An 18,508-nucleotide genomic window follows, 5' to 3' on the forward strand; every position below is an offset into this window, starting at 1 on the left:
AACACTTCGCCAGCCCCACCCTGTGAAGCTGAAGGGTGGTGGTCTGTAAATTTGATATGTAACGCTAAGTGTGCTATGTGTTGGGTTAAACGTTTCCCTTTTTGTGTTATACAATGTTCAGATTTATCATTAATACTCAGACTGAGTTTTTTCTTTAATGGTTTTGAAATATAGTTATAGCATTTTAACTTTTAAAAATCCAACTCAATCCTTTTTATCATAAGCATTAAGCATTTATTTTATATAAACATATATAATCAATATAAATATCACAATGGAATAAATAAAATGACATGGACAGGCCAGTTATTATATTCTAGAGACAGTAGCTTTTTCTGGAAATGAAGCTGAGTTCTGTGAGAGAAATATGTTTACTGTCTTGTACGTTGTTAGATAACACAGTGGGAAAGACTCACCAAAGGGCAGCCACTTTATGCTAGACTACATCGTTGTTATAATGTTAATCTGCCCCAATTACGGCTCATCATTATTGGTTTTTTTATTTTATTTATTTCTCCAGGTTAACATAAATAGTCTTAAAAATAATTTGAATCCAGTTAGATCAAAATAAAAATTTGCAGCATAAAAATAGGACCATGAAAATTTACCGATTGGCTTTAGCTACATTATAGCTTGCCAGTCGTTTGGTTAGGATTCAGTTTATTTGGTGTGACTTTTTTTGGACTTGTAGCTATGTAGGTGCGTGTATGACAACAAAAATCAACAGCATTTATCAGTTTTTGTCCTGTTTTAAAACAAAATTGTGGCCCTGTGCTTGTGTGCCTAGATTTTGTCCATTTCAGACAAATCAGTTTTTCCCTATTTTGGGTGTGTTTTCCTTTCCTTCCAAAGCTTTCGTGGAGGATCTCCTATGATCGTTCCCAATCTGCGGCAACACTTTGGGTTTGATCGTGTCGATATTCTGGTTGACTTTAACGTTTTTTTCTGGTGTTGTCAAAGATTTGCTTGCGTCAGAGGGAGCCCTGCCCCGTTTGAAAGTCGAGGCATCAATAGACCCCCTGCCCTTTTCATTTTCCGAACCCTGAAGAGTTTTAGCGGCGTCCGAGGGCGCCCTACCTCGTTTGAAAGTGGAGGCGTCAATAGACCCCCGGCCCTTTTCGCTTTCCGAACCCTGAAGAGTTTTAGCGGCGTCGGATGGCGCCCTGCCTCTCTTGAAGGTGGAAGCGTCAATAGACCCCCGGCCCTTTTCGCTTTCCGAACCCTGGAGAGTTTTAGCGGCGTCCGATGGCGCCCTACCTCGCCTGAAAGCCGTAGCATCAATGGATCCTCTACTTTTATCACTTTCTGAGCTCTGAAGACTTTTAGCCGCGTCAGATGATGCTCTGTTTCTGCCTCGTCCTTTAGAACTGGCATCTTTCTCGGCTTCTTTTTGGGCGTCAATGTTGGGACCAACTCCTTGGTAAGTTTCTATTGCAAAGGGACCTTGTCGGCATATTTCAAGGGGAGGGTTAGTCAATGGATTCCCATCAAGCGTTGAAGATGTGTATCTGAAAATGATAGAACATTGTTATAAACTTTTGCGTAAATGGTGATGGCCAAGTCATGATAAGTTTTGCCTTATGTTTTTTTCACCGATTTTTTTGTAGGGTATTACTTTTTTTTATGATTCTGTAACTGTTTAATTAAAACTAATTTTATACGCTAATTGCCTAAGTTAGTCTTTCTGTGACTCGAATTGGTAAAGTGGAACAGCCATAGAAATGAACTCAGATCAAGCCAAGAACAGTGACGGGAAAAAGGAAAACAAATAATAAAGCAATTTTTCAAAAGTAAACATTTACATTTTTTCTTTCTTTTTGATAGGCTACATCATTCTTTAAAGCTTTGTTCTTACTTTTACTGTGTATAATTTAGAAATGCAACTTGGAATGACGTTTGGCGCCCTTTAGGGGTGGCGCTCGGAGCGGCCTCCCCACCTGTTCTCCCCAAGTTACACCCGTCGACAAGTGTTGGGTGATGCACTTCTTCTTGCTTTAATTAACAGTACTTTTTCCTCGACTTCTGCTTTTTTTGCTACTATATTTAAAATTGTTTCAAATAGCCACATTTCTACGCGAATTAATTTAGCTTTTTCTTGCGTTGCTTTTATGAACTGTGTATCAATCCACCCCAAATTTCCTATCGAATCTCCATCCTACTAGAAGTTCTCGAGCAAACACAACACTGTAAAACAGGACCCACCTTTCTCCCCAGTCTAGCTTGGTCAGGTACCCAAACCCTTTGGGTAGGGCACGGATCTGGTTGTTGCCCAGCCAGAGGCACCTGAGCTCAGTCATCTGGACGATGGTGTCCGGCAGCTTGGTCAGCTGGTTGATGAACAACAGAAGCGTCTCCAGGTTCTTCAACTTGCTGATCCTTTTGGGTAGGAGCTGTGTGGATGTTGAAAAATGTAAAGTTATAACTGATGGTATGGCATGCATTCAAATAATTGGACAAGTACACCGGAACTAAAGATTAGCCCTACTTCGTTGACTGGATTTTGCTATTTTGTACAGAATCTACTTAACATAAAATTGAATCATTCTAAGAAACTTTTATGGGTTTTGATATTCTTTTGATAGTTAAGCGATTGTTAATTTAAATAATGTTTTCTCGCTCCATTAAATAAATTTTTGTCTAAATATAGAAGGTGATACGTGAATTATATTTTCAAGAAAATATTTTCCTTCATGTTTTAATTCGACTTCAATAACTCAATCAAATATTATTTATGGTATTATTCTGCGTGCTTAGTCATTCGAATATGAATTTATTTTTTAAATTAGTTAGAGCACACAGTCACTACTATGTTTTGAACACTAGAAAAGCTGTATTTTGTTGTTGTGACGTAGCTAGGGGACGTCTGCTGAAAGATCACGCCAAGACACAAGCAACCCGTGACACTCTGAACTTGACCAAGGTAACTCTACACTCAATGGCTTTTCCTCTTTCTTTGTTTTAATGAAGAAAGCCTTTGTAATTAATATTTGTAGAATTTTATTGGGTACTGAATGGCAGTATTACTATTGCCGTTTTTACGTAAAAAAAAATAAAACTGTCTATTTAACAATGGTTTTGTATAATGTGAAATAATACATTCTAAACATTAGTGTATAATTATTTTTTTTTAGAAACCTGTTTAGCTGTAAATAATACAACGTTGTTCTAATTACAATATTTGATCCATAATAATACAGTACTATAGATGTTGTTCTAGGATTTACTATCCGCTACAAAACATAAAGGTCAATTTTTATTATTTATTAAAATATTTTATTGGATATAATTGTCCTACTCTTCACCCACCGAAGTTTCCCCCACACAATTCTCATCATCGGAACAGAATGAAACAATAATTCAAATCTTCTATTGATTGGTAAAAAAAAACAATTACAGATGAAAAGAATAACTCGGAAGCGCCAGCCCTTTGTAAAGAAAGGCGGGCATTCACTCTAATCTTCTTTATTCGAGGGTCCTGCCTCTCAACTCGATTGTTCCCCCTGGCATGTTAATTTTACGCTTGGTTGGATACTGGAGCTCCCGCTGTTATTTTGTTCATTGTATCATTGGGGCGCGGTGGAGGCGCGAAGACTAAAAGAGCATGCAGAAACTAGCAAAGTTCCCGCATTAGACCACGGATATAGGCATGATTTAACTCAATGGTTTTAATCAAGATAATAATGCGTAAACTGCATTTCCATAGTGGGTTGTTTTGTGTGTGTGTGTGGTATTGTTGCAATAATCCTGGATATTGCCCTAGAAAATTTTACTCGCTGTAATGTTATTTTATAATTTCACTATACTTCACTATATTGCTTTAAGTTTTTAGCACACGCTTTCACTTTAAATCAAGGCTTCTTCCAGATATTTTTCTCCAAAGGGGATGGGGTCACTTAAAACTTTCGGGGAAGCTAACACTGATTAAGTATATATATATATATATATATATATATATATATATATATATATATATATATATATATATACATATACATATATTCCATATATTATTTTTCCCCAATTTTGTCCCGAGATGGAGAGGGCAGTGCCTACCCCTCAAAGATTTGCCCCCCCCCCCCATCCCCCCCCCCCTTCTAAAAAAAATTATTTACAGTGGGACAATTTTACAACATCAGCACTGTGGCCGGAGAAAAAAAAACGCAGCAGGAAATTGTGCACATAAACAAGAATCACCCGAAACACAACAATACAGCACTTGCCTTCAACAAGTTGTCGCTGAGATCCAGGAAAACAAGGGACGTAATGTCGCAGACCTCCATGGGAAACAACTGGAACTTGTTGTTGGCCAAGTGTAGACTTGTCAGCTTCTTCAAGCGTTTTATCCCGTTGGGCAGCTCTGTGAGGTGGTTGTTGCTGAGGGCGAGCCTCTCTAGGTTCACCAGTAGCGTGATCTCGACTGGCACCTGCAAGACAAGCATCAGACGTTACTACCCGGAACAAGAAATGAATTGCTTACAATGAAATGCCAACGCACCGTATACTACAATAAACATTGGCCAGGGCGTCGTAGCCACTTCGTGAAGTGGCCGGCCTATGTAAGAAATACACTGTAAGTTTAAAGTAATCAGACATTAGCCAAAGCCTATGCCTTTATATTATATATATATATATATATATATATATATATATATATATATATATATATATATATATATATATATGTGTGTGTATATATATATAAATATATATGTATATATATATATATATATATATATATATATATATATATATATATATATATATATATATATATATATATATATATATATATATAATGCTGCTTCCTTGTAAAAAGTAACAGCGCTTTCTTTATTTAGACAAGATTTAAGTGAGGATAAATGAAAGCGGCTGAGGTCAAAGAGCCAGCTTCTTTGTGTTTCCCGTTGAGTGAGAATTAATCACGTTCTGAGGCATGGGAATAGAACCACTTGACCAGATGAATATGAAAGCCCTACCAGGCGGACATTTTTATTACGTCATATACGATTGTTATTTAATGGTTATTGATCAGTGTGAAATTGAATTGGACCGACAGCGTGTGGGTGGGAGGCGGGGGAGGGGGGGGGGGGTTAGAAAAGAAAATTCCATGTCTGGGTTTTAGTGAACACAGAGATTTTGAGTTGCCGACGGGAACAATGTTATTTTTTAAAGACTTGCAATCGAACTTGTCCCACTTTATGAGATGCAGGTACAAAATGATAGGACATTTCGCACTTTTAGAATGGAGGCCCGTGTGGAAATGGAATGATGTGGCTCATAGACAAGCTACTGTTTTTGTCAATGGAAATCGTCAGATCAACGTTGTGAACGGGTCGATTATTCAGGTTTCATCAACTATGTGTGCTGAACAGTGAACTTAACAATGCTCGCTCTATAGTGTTTCATACAATAACCCAAACCTTAGCTGGCAGGGCAAGGTGCAACGAAGATGAAAATACTTTATTTATTCCGAGTTGTTTCTCTATTCAAAATGTACTCTACTTGCCGAGTTTCAGTTCATACAAACATAAAATACATCTTGTCATATAGCAACAGAGATGCCACGATATTGAAAAATATTGATCTGGTTTAAGTAGTTAAAACCATGTGTATATTTTCTATATTGACAAAGGAAATGAAACGGATCAATATGTTTTATTGAATGAAAATATTTCTCATCAATACGATTGTTAAAATCAAATGTCTCAACGTGTGTGGCTGTTGTAAATGATGGGTGAAGCTAGTCAAGTAAAAACCATATGGTCAGTAACCAAATAGTTCATAATATACCACATATGTCAACATTTTGAATTGATACTCTAAGTCTGTAAGGTAACAAAATTCCGATAAGGTGTTATCATCAGTGGTTATCTTATCCCCCTAATCCTGTGTATGCAGGTGTTGAACTTTCAACTAGGACCGTCAGGTCTAGCAACCTTCAACTAGATCTCACCCGATATCTACACAACCAATCTGTCAACACACCACTGAATGACAACCCTATATCTACATATTGAATCTGACAACCACTGGATCCACATTACCCCACACACCACTGAATGACAACCCTATATCTACACAACCAATCTTTCAACATAGGATCCACACAAACTAGGATCGTCTCAAGGGGGGGTCCAATTTTTACCCGGGGACAAACTTTCGATTTGCACCCCCCCCCTCAAACTTTAGATTTGCACCCCCCATACTTATATATATATATATATATATATATATATATATATATATATATATATATATATATATATATATATACCGAGGGGTCTATGGGGGGGTTATGAACCCCCCTAACGCCCCCCCCCCCCCTGCCTACGCCACTGCAACTGAATGACAACCCTATATCTACACAACCAATTTCCCAACACAAGATCTCCAAAATCTCGCATGCCACACAGGGACAACCCGATACAGAACCAATCTTTCAACAGCGGATCCCCAAAAACCCGTACACTACTGAAAACACCATCAGACCCACTGAAATCATCATCGTATACACAACAGAAAACACCATTCTCACACCACTGGAAACACTACCTCAATATTCGTATTGCTTAACGTTCTCTTAAGGTACGCCCTTAACGACCGCCAAAAGCGCAATAAAAGTCATATCTAAAATAAAATGCAAACATTTTTTAAAATACTGCACATATCAGATGTCTAGTCGATGAGGAACTTTATGTGGCTGGGGACATTTCTTGAGAACCATCCACCGAGTGTTGACGTGTGATCGTGGCTTTTATTGCTTCACATGTGCATACGGGGGGGGGGATAATTTATGGCTTTTAATAAAATAAGATAAGCCCCAACTGGATATGTCAGTTAATACTTGAAGGGTCTAGAGCTTTGGCTTAGTGTTACTGTGTAAACATGTGAGTGGTTGTATTGCTTGAATGTATTTTCAAATAAACAGAAGGGAATTGATATTTAATCTCAACAAAAAATTTCAAAAGGATCCCGTTGCAAAAACGTATTGAATGTTTAAATTATATACTAGCTTACAAACCCGGCGGTGCCCGGTCTTTAGCTGAAGCCCTAATATTTATATATATATAAATAAATAAATATATATATATATATATATATATATATATATATATATATATATATATATATATATAGGCCTATATATATATATATGGCAATACTTTCCCATGCGAGTGAATGTCACCCTTGAATGTATCAAATTTTATCCTGAAATTGTACTCCAGTCTATTAGTAAATAAACGGACGTCTCCACAGCGACACTACACCTTGGTCCAGATTGCCTTGTCAAGTCAATATACCTTGTCAAAGAAACGGTTTATCCTAATCAAACTTTGTGTCCACTACTGTATCAAATGTTTGCTTGTTTATTATTGTTTGCTTACAATGTGGAAATGGCTAAGCAATCTAGACTTGGTTTATCTAATTGATGTTGTTCACTGTTTGCCATTTTGTGTCAATACAAAGATAGATATTCATTTGATGAATGGGTATTAAAGGATCTTAAGACGCCATCTTACTAGGCGTTGGCTTAGAAGTAACTCTATTTTTATACCAATACAGTACAAACTAATATATTTTTATAGAATTTTTAAAATTAGTTTGAATAACAAAGTATTTATTTGATTTTTTAAAAATTATTTATATAACAGATTAATAACGATCCATTGAAATCTTTCCAGCTCTAAATGCTGGTTTCAAAAGGCCATCTAAGCCTAAAGCGTCGAGTAAGTGATGATATTGTAAATGTAAACTGATGTATTAGTAAACAAGTGAGGTCCTCGGGTTACATTCACGATACATTATAATTACGTAGCTATACGATACGCATAATTACGTAGCTTTACTATACGTATAACTACGTAGCTTTAGGATACATATAATTACTTACCTTTACGATACGTATAATTACTTAGCTTGACGCAAAAAAAATAGATAAAAATATAATTATATTTTGTCTTTTAATGTTACTAATAACACTCGATACTTATTTTAACATAACTAACTATATTATTAGAACCGCAAGCATTGCCTGGTGTATTTTTAAGTTGATAAGAAGTAGTGAGGCTGCCGCAGGGGGCACTTTCTCAATTTAAAATGGTGTTTACCAAGAGAGCAATCAAGATTGTACGACAAACGCCAGCTCTCAGTGGTCAAATGTGTAGCCACATCGCTCTCGGTACTGCAATGTTTGTATTTCTGTAGAAACCGACCCCTATACCTTATGTATCAAATAATGTGTTGAGCGGTGGGTTAGAAAATTGCAACATTACCACCAGTAGCTCGTTGGTGTCCAGTATAAGCGTGGATAAATTCAGCAGCTTCCCTATCTCTGCTGGTAACATCTGTAGCTTGTAGTCCAGACAGGCTTCTCGCTCTGGACTCAAGTCTAGAACCTGTACATAGAACAAAATTATCTTCAATCGCAATGTCTAGTCTGTACCTTCAAATAATCTCTGTTATCTCACACAGTATACTGTTGCTATTTTGCAACATGAACGTTAAACAAATTAAAATTAAGTTTCGATCTTAGGTCTTCCTCAGAAAATATAAACCATTTACGTCAAGCTCCACTATTTTAAGCTCTAAATGTATAATGTTGCTGTTTTTGGTAACATGAACATTAAATAAAATAAAAGTTTTGATTTTGGTCTTCCTCAGAAAAATCTAAACCGTTTACCGCAAGCTCCATGATTTTAATCTCTTACAGTATACTGTTGCTATTAGGCAACATGAACATTAAATACATTAAAATTAAAGTTTCAATCTCATGTCTTCTTCAGAAAAATCTAAACCGTTTACCTCAAGCTCCATGATTTTAAATACTGCTTTAGGTAAATTCACTAGGTCACGACCTTGCATCTTGAGTTTCTTCTGCCCATAATACAAAGGATCTTCAGTCTCAATGCGCATGCGTATATTACGCAATGATAAAGCGTGGGCCATTTCTTTAAATGCTGGAATAGTTTTCAGTATACAAGACTGGAATCATAATCCAAGAAGTCACTGTTTTAAAATAGTAATATTTCTTTTTACTGTTGACGTTGAAAAAAACCTGGTCGTTGTATTGATTTAGCAAATATCCATGTGAGATCGTTATGAAACGTACACTGTCACATTTCTTTAAGGCTAGGTGTCATTTATATTACATGTCACATACAACTCAGGTTGGAGATAAGTGGTCGCGGCTTATCTGTTACTTCTGTTCCTGATTTTAAAAAGTTAAAAAAATAACATGTTAATAATGAAATTATCATATATATAATTAGAAAGCATCAAGAAGAGATCTTAACTAAATAAATAAATGAAAATATTCGTTATCTAATTAATCATAAGTTAAATATTTCTGAATAGGATATATATAAAGAAAAAATAATCCCTTTGTTAATTAACTGTAAGGAAAAAAAATCACAAGTAAAATACGCACAATTAAAATATAAGGACATATTACTTGGAAATATCACAACTATAATAATCGCAAGACAAAGCTGATTAGCAAAACAATTACACTTTTTTTAAATCACAAGTAAAATAATCACAAGTGAAATAATCACAAGTAAAATAATCACAAGTAAAAATAAAATAACCTCAAGTAAAAAACTCACAAGTGAAAATAAAATTAAATAAAATTATCACAAGTATAGTGGCCAGAGAGTCGAAATGTGTAGTAATATTGAATGTCTTCCCCTGCCAGTTTTATCCTCAAAAAGTGCGGGCTGTTTTCACAAGCCGCAGATCAATTTCACGAGCTTTTGTTCACAGTACAATGTAAACAACACGAGTTATTGTCCTTGGCTCCAGAAAACTTCTCCAAACCTACTCGAACAAGGGAGGCAACCAAAAAACAGAATGATCAATTTACAAGCAAACTGAGCCCAAAGCTTTGGGGGAGTGTACCCGATTTGCCTCTCGCTTGGTCGATGTCTTGAATAAGAGATGATTTATTTTTTTCCTGGAGCCAAGAACAATAACTCTTGTAGTCTACATTACTTATGAATCTCGTTTTATTTTAAAAGCCCTTGAAGATTTCCTACTTAAAAGAACTTCGCTGTTGTAAATTTAACCCAGAGATATATTATATTTGTGGTAAAAATATCAATAAACAAATCATAGCTTAATATGTTTTAGTCGGTGTAAAACAAAACTGTTGTTATCTATTGTATCCAGGCTACCAAAACTTTCTAGATCAATTTGTAATGTACTGAGCTAAGACCAGTGTTTCTTTCAGGCAGCTCTCCTGGGAGTGAAGTAACAATCACCGCCCCCCCCCCCCCCCCCCCCACACACACACACCCTCCAGGACGAAACAGAAAACATTAAATTGAAATAGAAAATGTATACTTCTTAACCATTGTCCGAGCCCTTCCTCGATAGTTTCAAGTGCCCCCCCCCCACCACTTCACCATACCACAAAATGTTTGAAAGAAACCCAGGCTACGTCACAACTGAGAAAAGCAATAAAAACATTATCTTGGGGCCAATATTTGATTTCGCTTTAATATTTAAAGAATTAATTACCTTGTATTTGTCAGCTATTGCCAACTATGGTTCCATTGAAACCGAAAGTTTAGAAAAGCGTGTTGCATATTTCATGAACTCCGGGATGCGGTTCATTAAAACAATTGTCAGTATTTGCTAATTATTGCTTGGGGGGATAATATTACGGAAAACAAATGTTTTGCCAAGTTTTTAACTAATTTCAGAAAACTTAGTAAATGGATAAGTTTTAATCGGGATTTCGGACACAGTTTAAATACGTTTAAAAAATAACAGATTGTAAAAATCTGATTGTTTGGTATTTCGTGACATTTTGAACAAGTCGGACGTTGTAAATGATTTAGGTAAAAAATAATTATTTGGGAAAAAAGGCAAAACAATTCAACATAACCAATTACTGCAGGTTACTCAAATGTAGAGAAATTATTGTGGTTTGATCCAACAGTAAAATGGTGTTTGAAAATTTTATTAAAACACGTATGATCAAAATAACTGTATTATACGTATTTTATCTAATTTTTGTAGAAACTCATTATATTATTTGTTATTGATATTGCAAGAAACTAAATAATATGAAGTGTGGGGTGGGGGGGGGGGGGGGTGGAGGGAGAAGCGAAATAATGCGTGTTTCTCTTACAAATGTGTTCGTCAGCGTCTGTTTATGCGGTGGGCAAATCTTATAACTTCGTTTTGACCCAACTTAAATGCAGCGATTTCGTTCGAACTTTCCAGCTACATTCGAGTCCAATGGCAATGCATATATATATATATATATATATATATATATATATATATATATATATATATATATATATATATATATATATATATATATATATATATATATATAAAACATTAAATAGGACATTTAATTTAATTTAAAAATTGCTATATTCAATATTTTTTAAGTGGGGGGGGGGGGGGGGATAGCTCGATTAATTAAACACTAGCAATCACTCTATCAGCTGCCCCCTCGACGGTGAACTTTTTTTCACAGATGAGTGATTTTTTTATCTGATCGTCGGTAGATGACTGTCTTTTAGAGATTGCAAGCTACTGGTCAGGCTTTAACACACACACAAAATAGTCTTAGTCATAACCTATGTGGTGTCAACTTTATTTAGAACGAATTATTTAAGTGGAGAATAAACCAAATATAAGATTTGTAATGAAGAAACTAAAATAAACTTGCTTTCTTAAAAAAAAAAGTTGTGGTCGTTCATGAGATGTCTTGCGTATTTTGGGCAGTGTTTTTTGAGACTATTTTCCCCGGAAGGAGAAAAGGGTATGGGCTCTTGAAAGTTTCAGGGGAAGGGACTAAATATTCTGGGAGGGGGTGGTGGTCAGTAGTAAAAGTATATATTATATTTTCTATATATAAACTCTATTTCGTTCTAGCGACCAAAGCTTTTATTATAGAAAGCAAATTTGTTTCTTATTTTCAGTTCATTTGAAACGTATTAGTACAAAGGTTTTTATATTTGTTTTATTATATGCGTATGGCTACTCGGGCGGCGAAATGTACACCAAACATAAAACGTGTTTCGTTCGCGTCAACAAAAATAATCCACCCCCCCCCTCACCAAATACGACAGCTGCCTTAGAATGAACGATGCTCTTAATTTATGCCAGCATCCAGAATCGATCATCTCTCACTGCCAAGTTTCTTGACACTTTGTTTTCACGTGGTTTTACTACAAAAGACCTAAGATAGAAACGTTATTTATTTATTTTGTTTAAATAGAATTTTGTTCTCGTGAATAATTTTTCTGTGTATTTTTTTTGTCTGCTAGAATCGATCAAGTCTTTAGAGCTTTAAGTTGGGGGATTAAAGACACCCTGCTTGTTGAATATCCGAGTGCTAGATCGCTATTTGTTTTAACAATATCCCTTACAAATTAAACATTTTAGTTCGAAGTTTTTCTTGTGTTAATATTGTTTTTCTAAACAGAAATGATAAAAATCGATTTTTTTCCATCTATTAGGCCACTGTTTTGAACAATCTCTCCTAGTTGCCTGGTATGTTTTAAAATTTTAGTGTCGACATTTCATATTCTGAGCTAGTTTTGTATTAATATGACTTTAGTTTTGAAAAACTAAAATTCTAATACGAACCCCGTCGCCTTTACTTTCCTTAACGTGAGTCAGGTACTCATCAGAGCTGTGTGGACTCGGGGAAGTACTTACTGATACGAACGAGGGATTCGAACTCGAGACTTGTGGGTTAGCAGACGTACGCTCTACCATCCGACCAAGACATCCCACTGTGTTCACAGGTAGAAAGGTGACAAGGCCGGGACAATCGTTAAGGTCTTTTGATGGTGACACACGGTGACATATGGTGACCAATTGTCATAGAATCGCCTCCCTTGTATCTACTTTCACCCACCCACCCCGCGATTCACCTTTCTATCTCTGCTACTGTATAGGCCCTACTCGACATAGATTTACCAGTCTTTACATAAAATATAAACAAAGTTTGTTTATTTAACATTTATAATACACAATTCCCCGATCAAGGGAAGTAATTCACCGGGTACAGATACGATTGTTCTACCGTTTGAATGCCAACGAACAATGCCAGCACGAATGTAAAGCACGTTTTATTGATCGTTTAAACTGGAGGGACCTGTCAACTTCAGTCACCGGGTCATGCTGGGTCATGCTGGGACACTTCACTTCTACAGCCCCACTGTCAGCACTAAACTTTCGTCTCATGAACTTCTGTCCAAGTTTTTTAGGACGTTGGGGTCGAGACTTGATCAAATATATCGTTCAAGTTGAGTTAAGCAATAGGGAAAGGCTAAGCATTGAGGGTAAAATGGAAACGAGAAAAGAAATTTAACCTCCCAAAATAGAAAAGAGGCCTACATAAAGAAAAGGTTAACGTAAGGTAAACTAGTAAAAGTTCATGTTCCAAAAAATATTTCACAGTTTTAGATTTACATATATGTATTGCTCTTGTAGCTTTTGTGACGTTGGTCATAAGTAAATTAAAATAAATGTAAATATTTGTTTTTCTTATCAAAGTGAATTAATAACTCAGGTATGAGTTTAGAATGTAAGCTTATATAAATGTGAACATTCCAGAACGTGTTTAGATTAGCTGGCAATGAAGAAAACGGTGATTAGTCACATGCACCTAGATTAGACGCCCGACATTAGCGGTTCCCAAACTGTTTGTTACAGTCTACGCCTAGAGATACAAGAATACATTCTTAGTATAGTCTTCCATTCCATGTAAAAGATATCCAATATTTCAACCCAAATGTTCATAGCTATAATTCTACAGAGTTCAAACTACCAAGGAATTATTAACAACAAGAAAATAAAAAATCAGACAATGGAACAGTCAACATACTACGATCCTCTTTTTAAATTGTATCAGGCGAAGTTAATTTCACGATGTAATTATGTGCTTATTTATATCTGCATGATTTTATTTTACATAAACTGTAGATTAATGTTAAACTTTCCTCGCCCCTCACCCCACCCCTAAACTCTAGTCTAAGACTCACTGGGAGAGAGCTGCTTAATTTGGAGACTTTTGCTTCAAGCCGAGCATTGTTTAATGGACGGCTGAGTCCCTTTGCACGACATGAGGTCCAATGTAAACCGATGATGGTATGCTGAAGTTGGGGCTATTAAAAGAATAATAAAATACTCCAGTCTCGGTAACACAATAAAACAAGGTACGCAACTCCTAGTGACAATCACCCTAAGTCTCCTGCATTAAAAAAAATAATTTTTAAACGTATCGGATTACCAAGCCTTAAATTAAAAAGTGAATCATATCGAATTACCAGACGTACATTCGAATGTTATCGAGAAGATTTCGTGTATAGGCTCTAGACCAGGAAATAAAAGTTTTAAATTACTGAGCCTAAAACGGTTCGCTTTGAAAGCCTATACCTCGAGGCTTTGATAAGCACCATAGCAGTGTGACGTCATCAGAGTGGAGTTACCCGTACACTCAACGTTTTGCCAACGGCGTGTGTGCCCGGTTGTTCTAAAGACCGTTCTGATCCATTGATTACAGGCAAACCTCGGTAAAAGCCACTCAAGTTTTTAAATACCTTTTGAGACGAATGTGATATTATATACTCCAAGAAAAACTGTATTACACAATACCTCCGTCATTTGCAGAAAGGTATTTGTTTATACACAAAAATCTAAAAGAAAGATAGAAACTTAGGTTTTTGTTTCATTTCTTTGATGTTAATTTACAGTCCAGCTTTTATAGTAGCCTGATTGGCATACAGTCAATATAATGTGTGAAAGTAGCAAAAGCTAGTCTTATGGACTTTTTAAAAAATGTGTACACGCTTCAGTCATATCAAAAGATGTGTGTACGTAACTAAGACAAGCCCCCCACCCCCCACCCCTTTCCCCTTGGTATTAATATGCAACTATATTTAAATGATTAAATGCAGGTAAATACTGCATGTAGGCCTACATTTAGTCACTCCTCTGATAAGTCACTGTTTTAAAATAAAATTTCGTAAGCTGTTTTTCTAGACTAACATTAAACTTCAACCCAGTATTGAAAAAAAATGTCTCTTTATGTCAATTTGTGTCTTTGATGTCCAAAATGTACCATACAGTCATATCGATTCTTTAAAGTATTCGTACGATCTAAGTCTACAATGATATAAAACAAATTCTCTATTAGCATATTTGATCGATATTATGTTAAATTATGATACATCTGCAAGGTTCATATCTAAAGCTACAATCTCAGTATACTTGTACTTTTCTACATGGCTTCTCAACATTTTTAGCAAGTGGCGGCGGATAAATTAAAGTTTCAAGCATTGTTTTGTTCTATGCGTGCTCCACATGCCATTCTTAACACCATCAGAAGAGAACAAAGAAAGTTCCAGATTGAGGAGGCGTGAAGCGGGAATTTTAGATTTATTTTCCTGCTTCAGTTGGTTAAATAATTTGTCTTGCTATCACGCTACGCCATGACACCGCCATATTTGTCGGCGGGGTTTGTTCCGGTGCTTGGTTAAAAATTTATAAATTACCAGCACGTGATTGTTGGCTTTCTACTGTTTTAAATATATATTGTTTTTTTTGTTTTGTTTTTTTAATAATTTCTAAAAACTATTTTTAACCATTTTTACATTTAAAAATTGATTTGTTTAAATCACTTAACAATGAGCATAGCCATGTTGTGTGTCGAATGATTAGTACGTAACGAGCAGGGTCTCTTTCAGAAATTTTGCTTGAGGGGGGGGGGGTTATGACTTTCGGGGTGGGGGTGCACACAGAGATGCCTGAATGAAACACTGCTGGGGACATTAAGGATTTAAAAAAAAAAGCATTTAACTGAGCATTTTAACGAGTTGCAGTTTTTCTCGGCATAATGTGAATCTTCTTAATTTTAACTCACACCCTTCCCCAGCATCGATCCTACCACTAATGGGTCTATTACATAATCACTGTTAAAAATAAGATCTCTTGTTTTCTTATAAGCTTAGTATTTTTAATCGATTCGTGGGGGAAAAAAACGAAAAAGATAATTAACTTCCGCACAAAATCTTAAATATTTTTTAAAATGTCAACAACAAAAACAAAGATTTATAATGGATGGTTTTCAATCCGCTTTGTTTAAACCCGCTGGTTTAAAAAAAAAACAACTTTTTTTTAAATTCCGTATTTTTTAAAATGCCAAAGCTGGACACAGTCTAGCCATGGGTTTTTATTATATGAGCTGTTTTAAGATCATAGTTTCCGTTTAAAGGTCAGCAAAAACTGGCATCACGCATTGCTTTATTTATTTGATGCGGATAGATAGGTCTATAAATCTCAAAATAAAACTTTAAAATATAAATTAGAACATTTTTATGGAGTTTGTCTAAGGAATTGTGAGTAGGGGGGTGTTTTAAAAAACTACCTAATCTTAGTGGCATACTTTACGGACCATCTTCAGTATGAATTGAGCCCAATCATTCAAGATATGTGGTACGGCTTAGTCGGGTGGTAGGGCTACCGACTGCTAACACGAAAGTTTTGAGTTCGGATCCCTAGCTTGACTCTGTATGAATACCAGACTCACCTTAAGGAAACAAAAGCGGCTAGGCATAGTGCTGACAACGCTATCCCCATATATGGCGAGGCTATAGAAATAGATGAACTCTACTTCATCTGCCCCATCCGTATTCGGCACGAATGGAAAAGATGAGATGATTAACTCAAGATACTTGTGATAATACAGTAATGTAAAATATTCAGAAAAGCACAGACAGACGTGGTCAGTTCGATCAGATGTTTCGGATCAATGAAAATATACACCTGATATTAATTTTCAGTATAGCCTAAGAACGGGACAAAAATATAATGCCGGCTCTAGTGCTGTCCCTAAAATGATTTTAAAGAATTTTTTATTTTGGGGTTTAGTTATGTTTATTCTATTTTCATTGGACCGGATAATATTCCTTTTTGTTGAAGTAATACACGTCACTGACAATTAACATTTGTAATGCGCATATTTATATCGACCAATATCTCTCTCTAATATATATATATATATATATATATATATATATATATATATATATATATATATATATATATATATATATATATATATATATATATATATATTCGCCCATATTATTACCTCTACACTTACCTTAAATTCATTTTTCTCCAGTTATTAGACTAATTCCATTGGTTTAGTTTATAATAAAACACCTTGTCTATCCACTGCTATATTGTTTTTCTAATGAATAAAACACTATCGTCTCTAAAAGACAAACAAACTGTCAACCAGTTAACGCTTAATCCACCTTGGAAGGCCAAATCAGGAGCTTATATTTTTTATTATCTCCTCTTCAGCCTGGTTGCATGTGTAAACAGTTAGTTTAACACGTAGGTTTTAATACTGTACACTGAACAGCTACGCCAAATCCTAGCAGTAAAAAATCTGAACTTTAATACACGGAACTATCAAAGCGCCGACAGTGCCTGCGAGTGTATGTTTGGAGGTTTTAAAAGAACGGTTCCATTGAATATACAACACGCGAGTTCTACGCTAGTGCTGCCTGCCAAGAATAAAAGAATGTCGTGTTAAAAGCAGGGAGGTGTCTAGGCCTACTTAGAAAAAAAATCCAGCACGGAATCAAATCGACCTGCGCAATCCAAGAACATTAAAAACATTGACTTTGAAATCACAACCTTTTATCGTCTCAATCGCTGGAGAATTCCTACACCTTCGCTGGCTTCAAACGTTAACAAACTCTCCACGCCAAAAAGACTGCTATGATTCGCGTTCCGCGTGGCGGGGACTCAACAATACTCTCTACACCACCAGAACCGCTAACGTTTCGAGTAAGGTCCCTTCCTGTAATAACAGAACCGACTTGATTCCAGTAGCCTCTACCCCAGTCTCTGCATGGGACGGTTCGTTTACTATAAACAAACAATTGACACCCCCTATACAGCTCTACTGTAGAGTGCCGGTGCCGACATGAGAGCGGTTCTCTGGTAGCTATTGACATATTTAATAAGTGGCCAACCTGTGGAAAGTTCTGTTTTCACTACGTTGTGTAGGGTGTGGCAGGAGGGGGTGGGGGGTGCTTGAACGAAACGACCTGTTGAGTGTTACAATTAAAGGAATTTGACAGGGGTTTCAAAAGTTTCGAAAACGTATATCACAGCCGTGGTTAAGTCACCAGCTTTGGCCAGTTCACTTTGAGCACTTCTTTCATAATTTTTAGCCCTGCGCCCAACAGATATATAAAAAATTAAGACGCTTTCTACGATTATAAATATGATATATTATTAATAAGTATATTTTTAATACTGTTTCTACAGACTTATATAAATTGTGTACTTATGTGTCGAAGATGTCATAATTATATATATATATATATATATATATATATATATATATATATATATATATATATATATATATATATATATATATATATATATATATATATATATATATAATTAACGTAGTTATTTAATTAAAGGGTGAATAATTACGTAAATTAAA

The 18,508-nt window shown here is 35.6% G+C and overlaps 1 protein-coding gene across 3 annotated transcripts; it reads right to left on the reverse strand.

Moving 5' to 3' along the window:
• Window positions 1-218: 218 nt before the first annotated feature.
• LOC131929672 (protein scribble homolog) lies at window positions 219-17,833 on the reverse strand. Of its 3 annotated transcripts, none has more exons than XM_059285996.1 (6): window positions 17,683-17,833; window positions 8,803-9,208; window positions 8,274-8,396; window positions 4,221-4,424; window positions 2,203-2,390; window positions 219-1,508 (listed from the first exon to the last, which is right to left on the reverse strand). In XM_059285996.1, exons 2-6 carry the CDS (start codon window positions 8,944-8,946, stop codon window positions 809-811), a joined length of 1,359 nt encoding a protein of 452 aa, XP_059141979.1. In that variant the 5' UTR covers window positions 8,947-9,208; window positions 17,683-17,833; the 3' UTR covers window positions 219-808. The 3 variants fall into 3 exon arrangements, with proteins under 3 accessions (XP_059141979.1, XP_059141980.1, XP_059141978.1); XM_059285997.1 differs by lacking the exon at window positions 17,683-17,833 and adding an exon at window positions 17,138-17,676 and having other exon boundaries at window positions 8,803-9,006; XM_059285995.1 differs by lacking the exon at window positions 17,683-17,833 and adding an exon at window positions 17,138-17,676.
• Between the last annotated feature and the right edge of the window lie 675 nt (window positions 17,834-18,508).

This window comes from Physella acuta, unplaced genomic scaffold (assembly GCF_028476545.2).
Source record: "Physella acuta isolate Inbredline_101_S28 unplaced genomic scaffold, ASM2847654v3 ptg001661l, whole genome shotgun sequence".
In the NCBI taxonomy this organism is placed as follows: Eukaryota; Metazoa; Mollusca; class Gastropoda; family Physidae; genus Physella; species Physella acuta.

Excerpts from the sequence above, each read along its gene's own strand:
- LOC131929672 (XM_059285996.1), bottom strand. The coding sequence starts at position 8,946 with ATGGCCCACGCTTTATCATTGCGTAATATACGCATGCGCATTGAGACT. Across the intron at positions 4,425-8,273 it reads ACACCAACGAGCTACTGGTG|GTGCCAGTCGAGATCACGCT; the intron begins GTAATGTTGCAA and ends CTTGTCTTGCAG. Across the intron at positions 2,391-4,220 it reads TCAGCGACAACTTGTTGAAG|CTCCTACCCAAAAGGATCAG; the intron begins GCAAGTGCTGTA and ends ACATCCACACAG.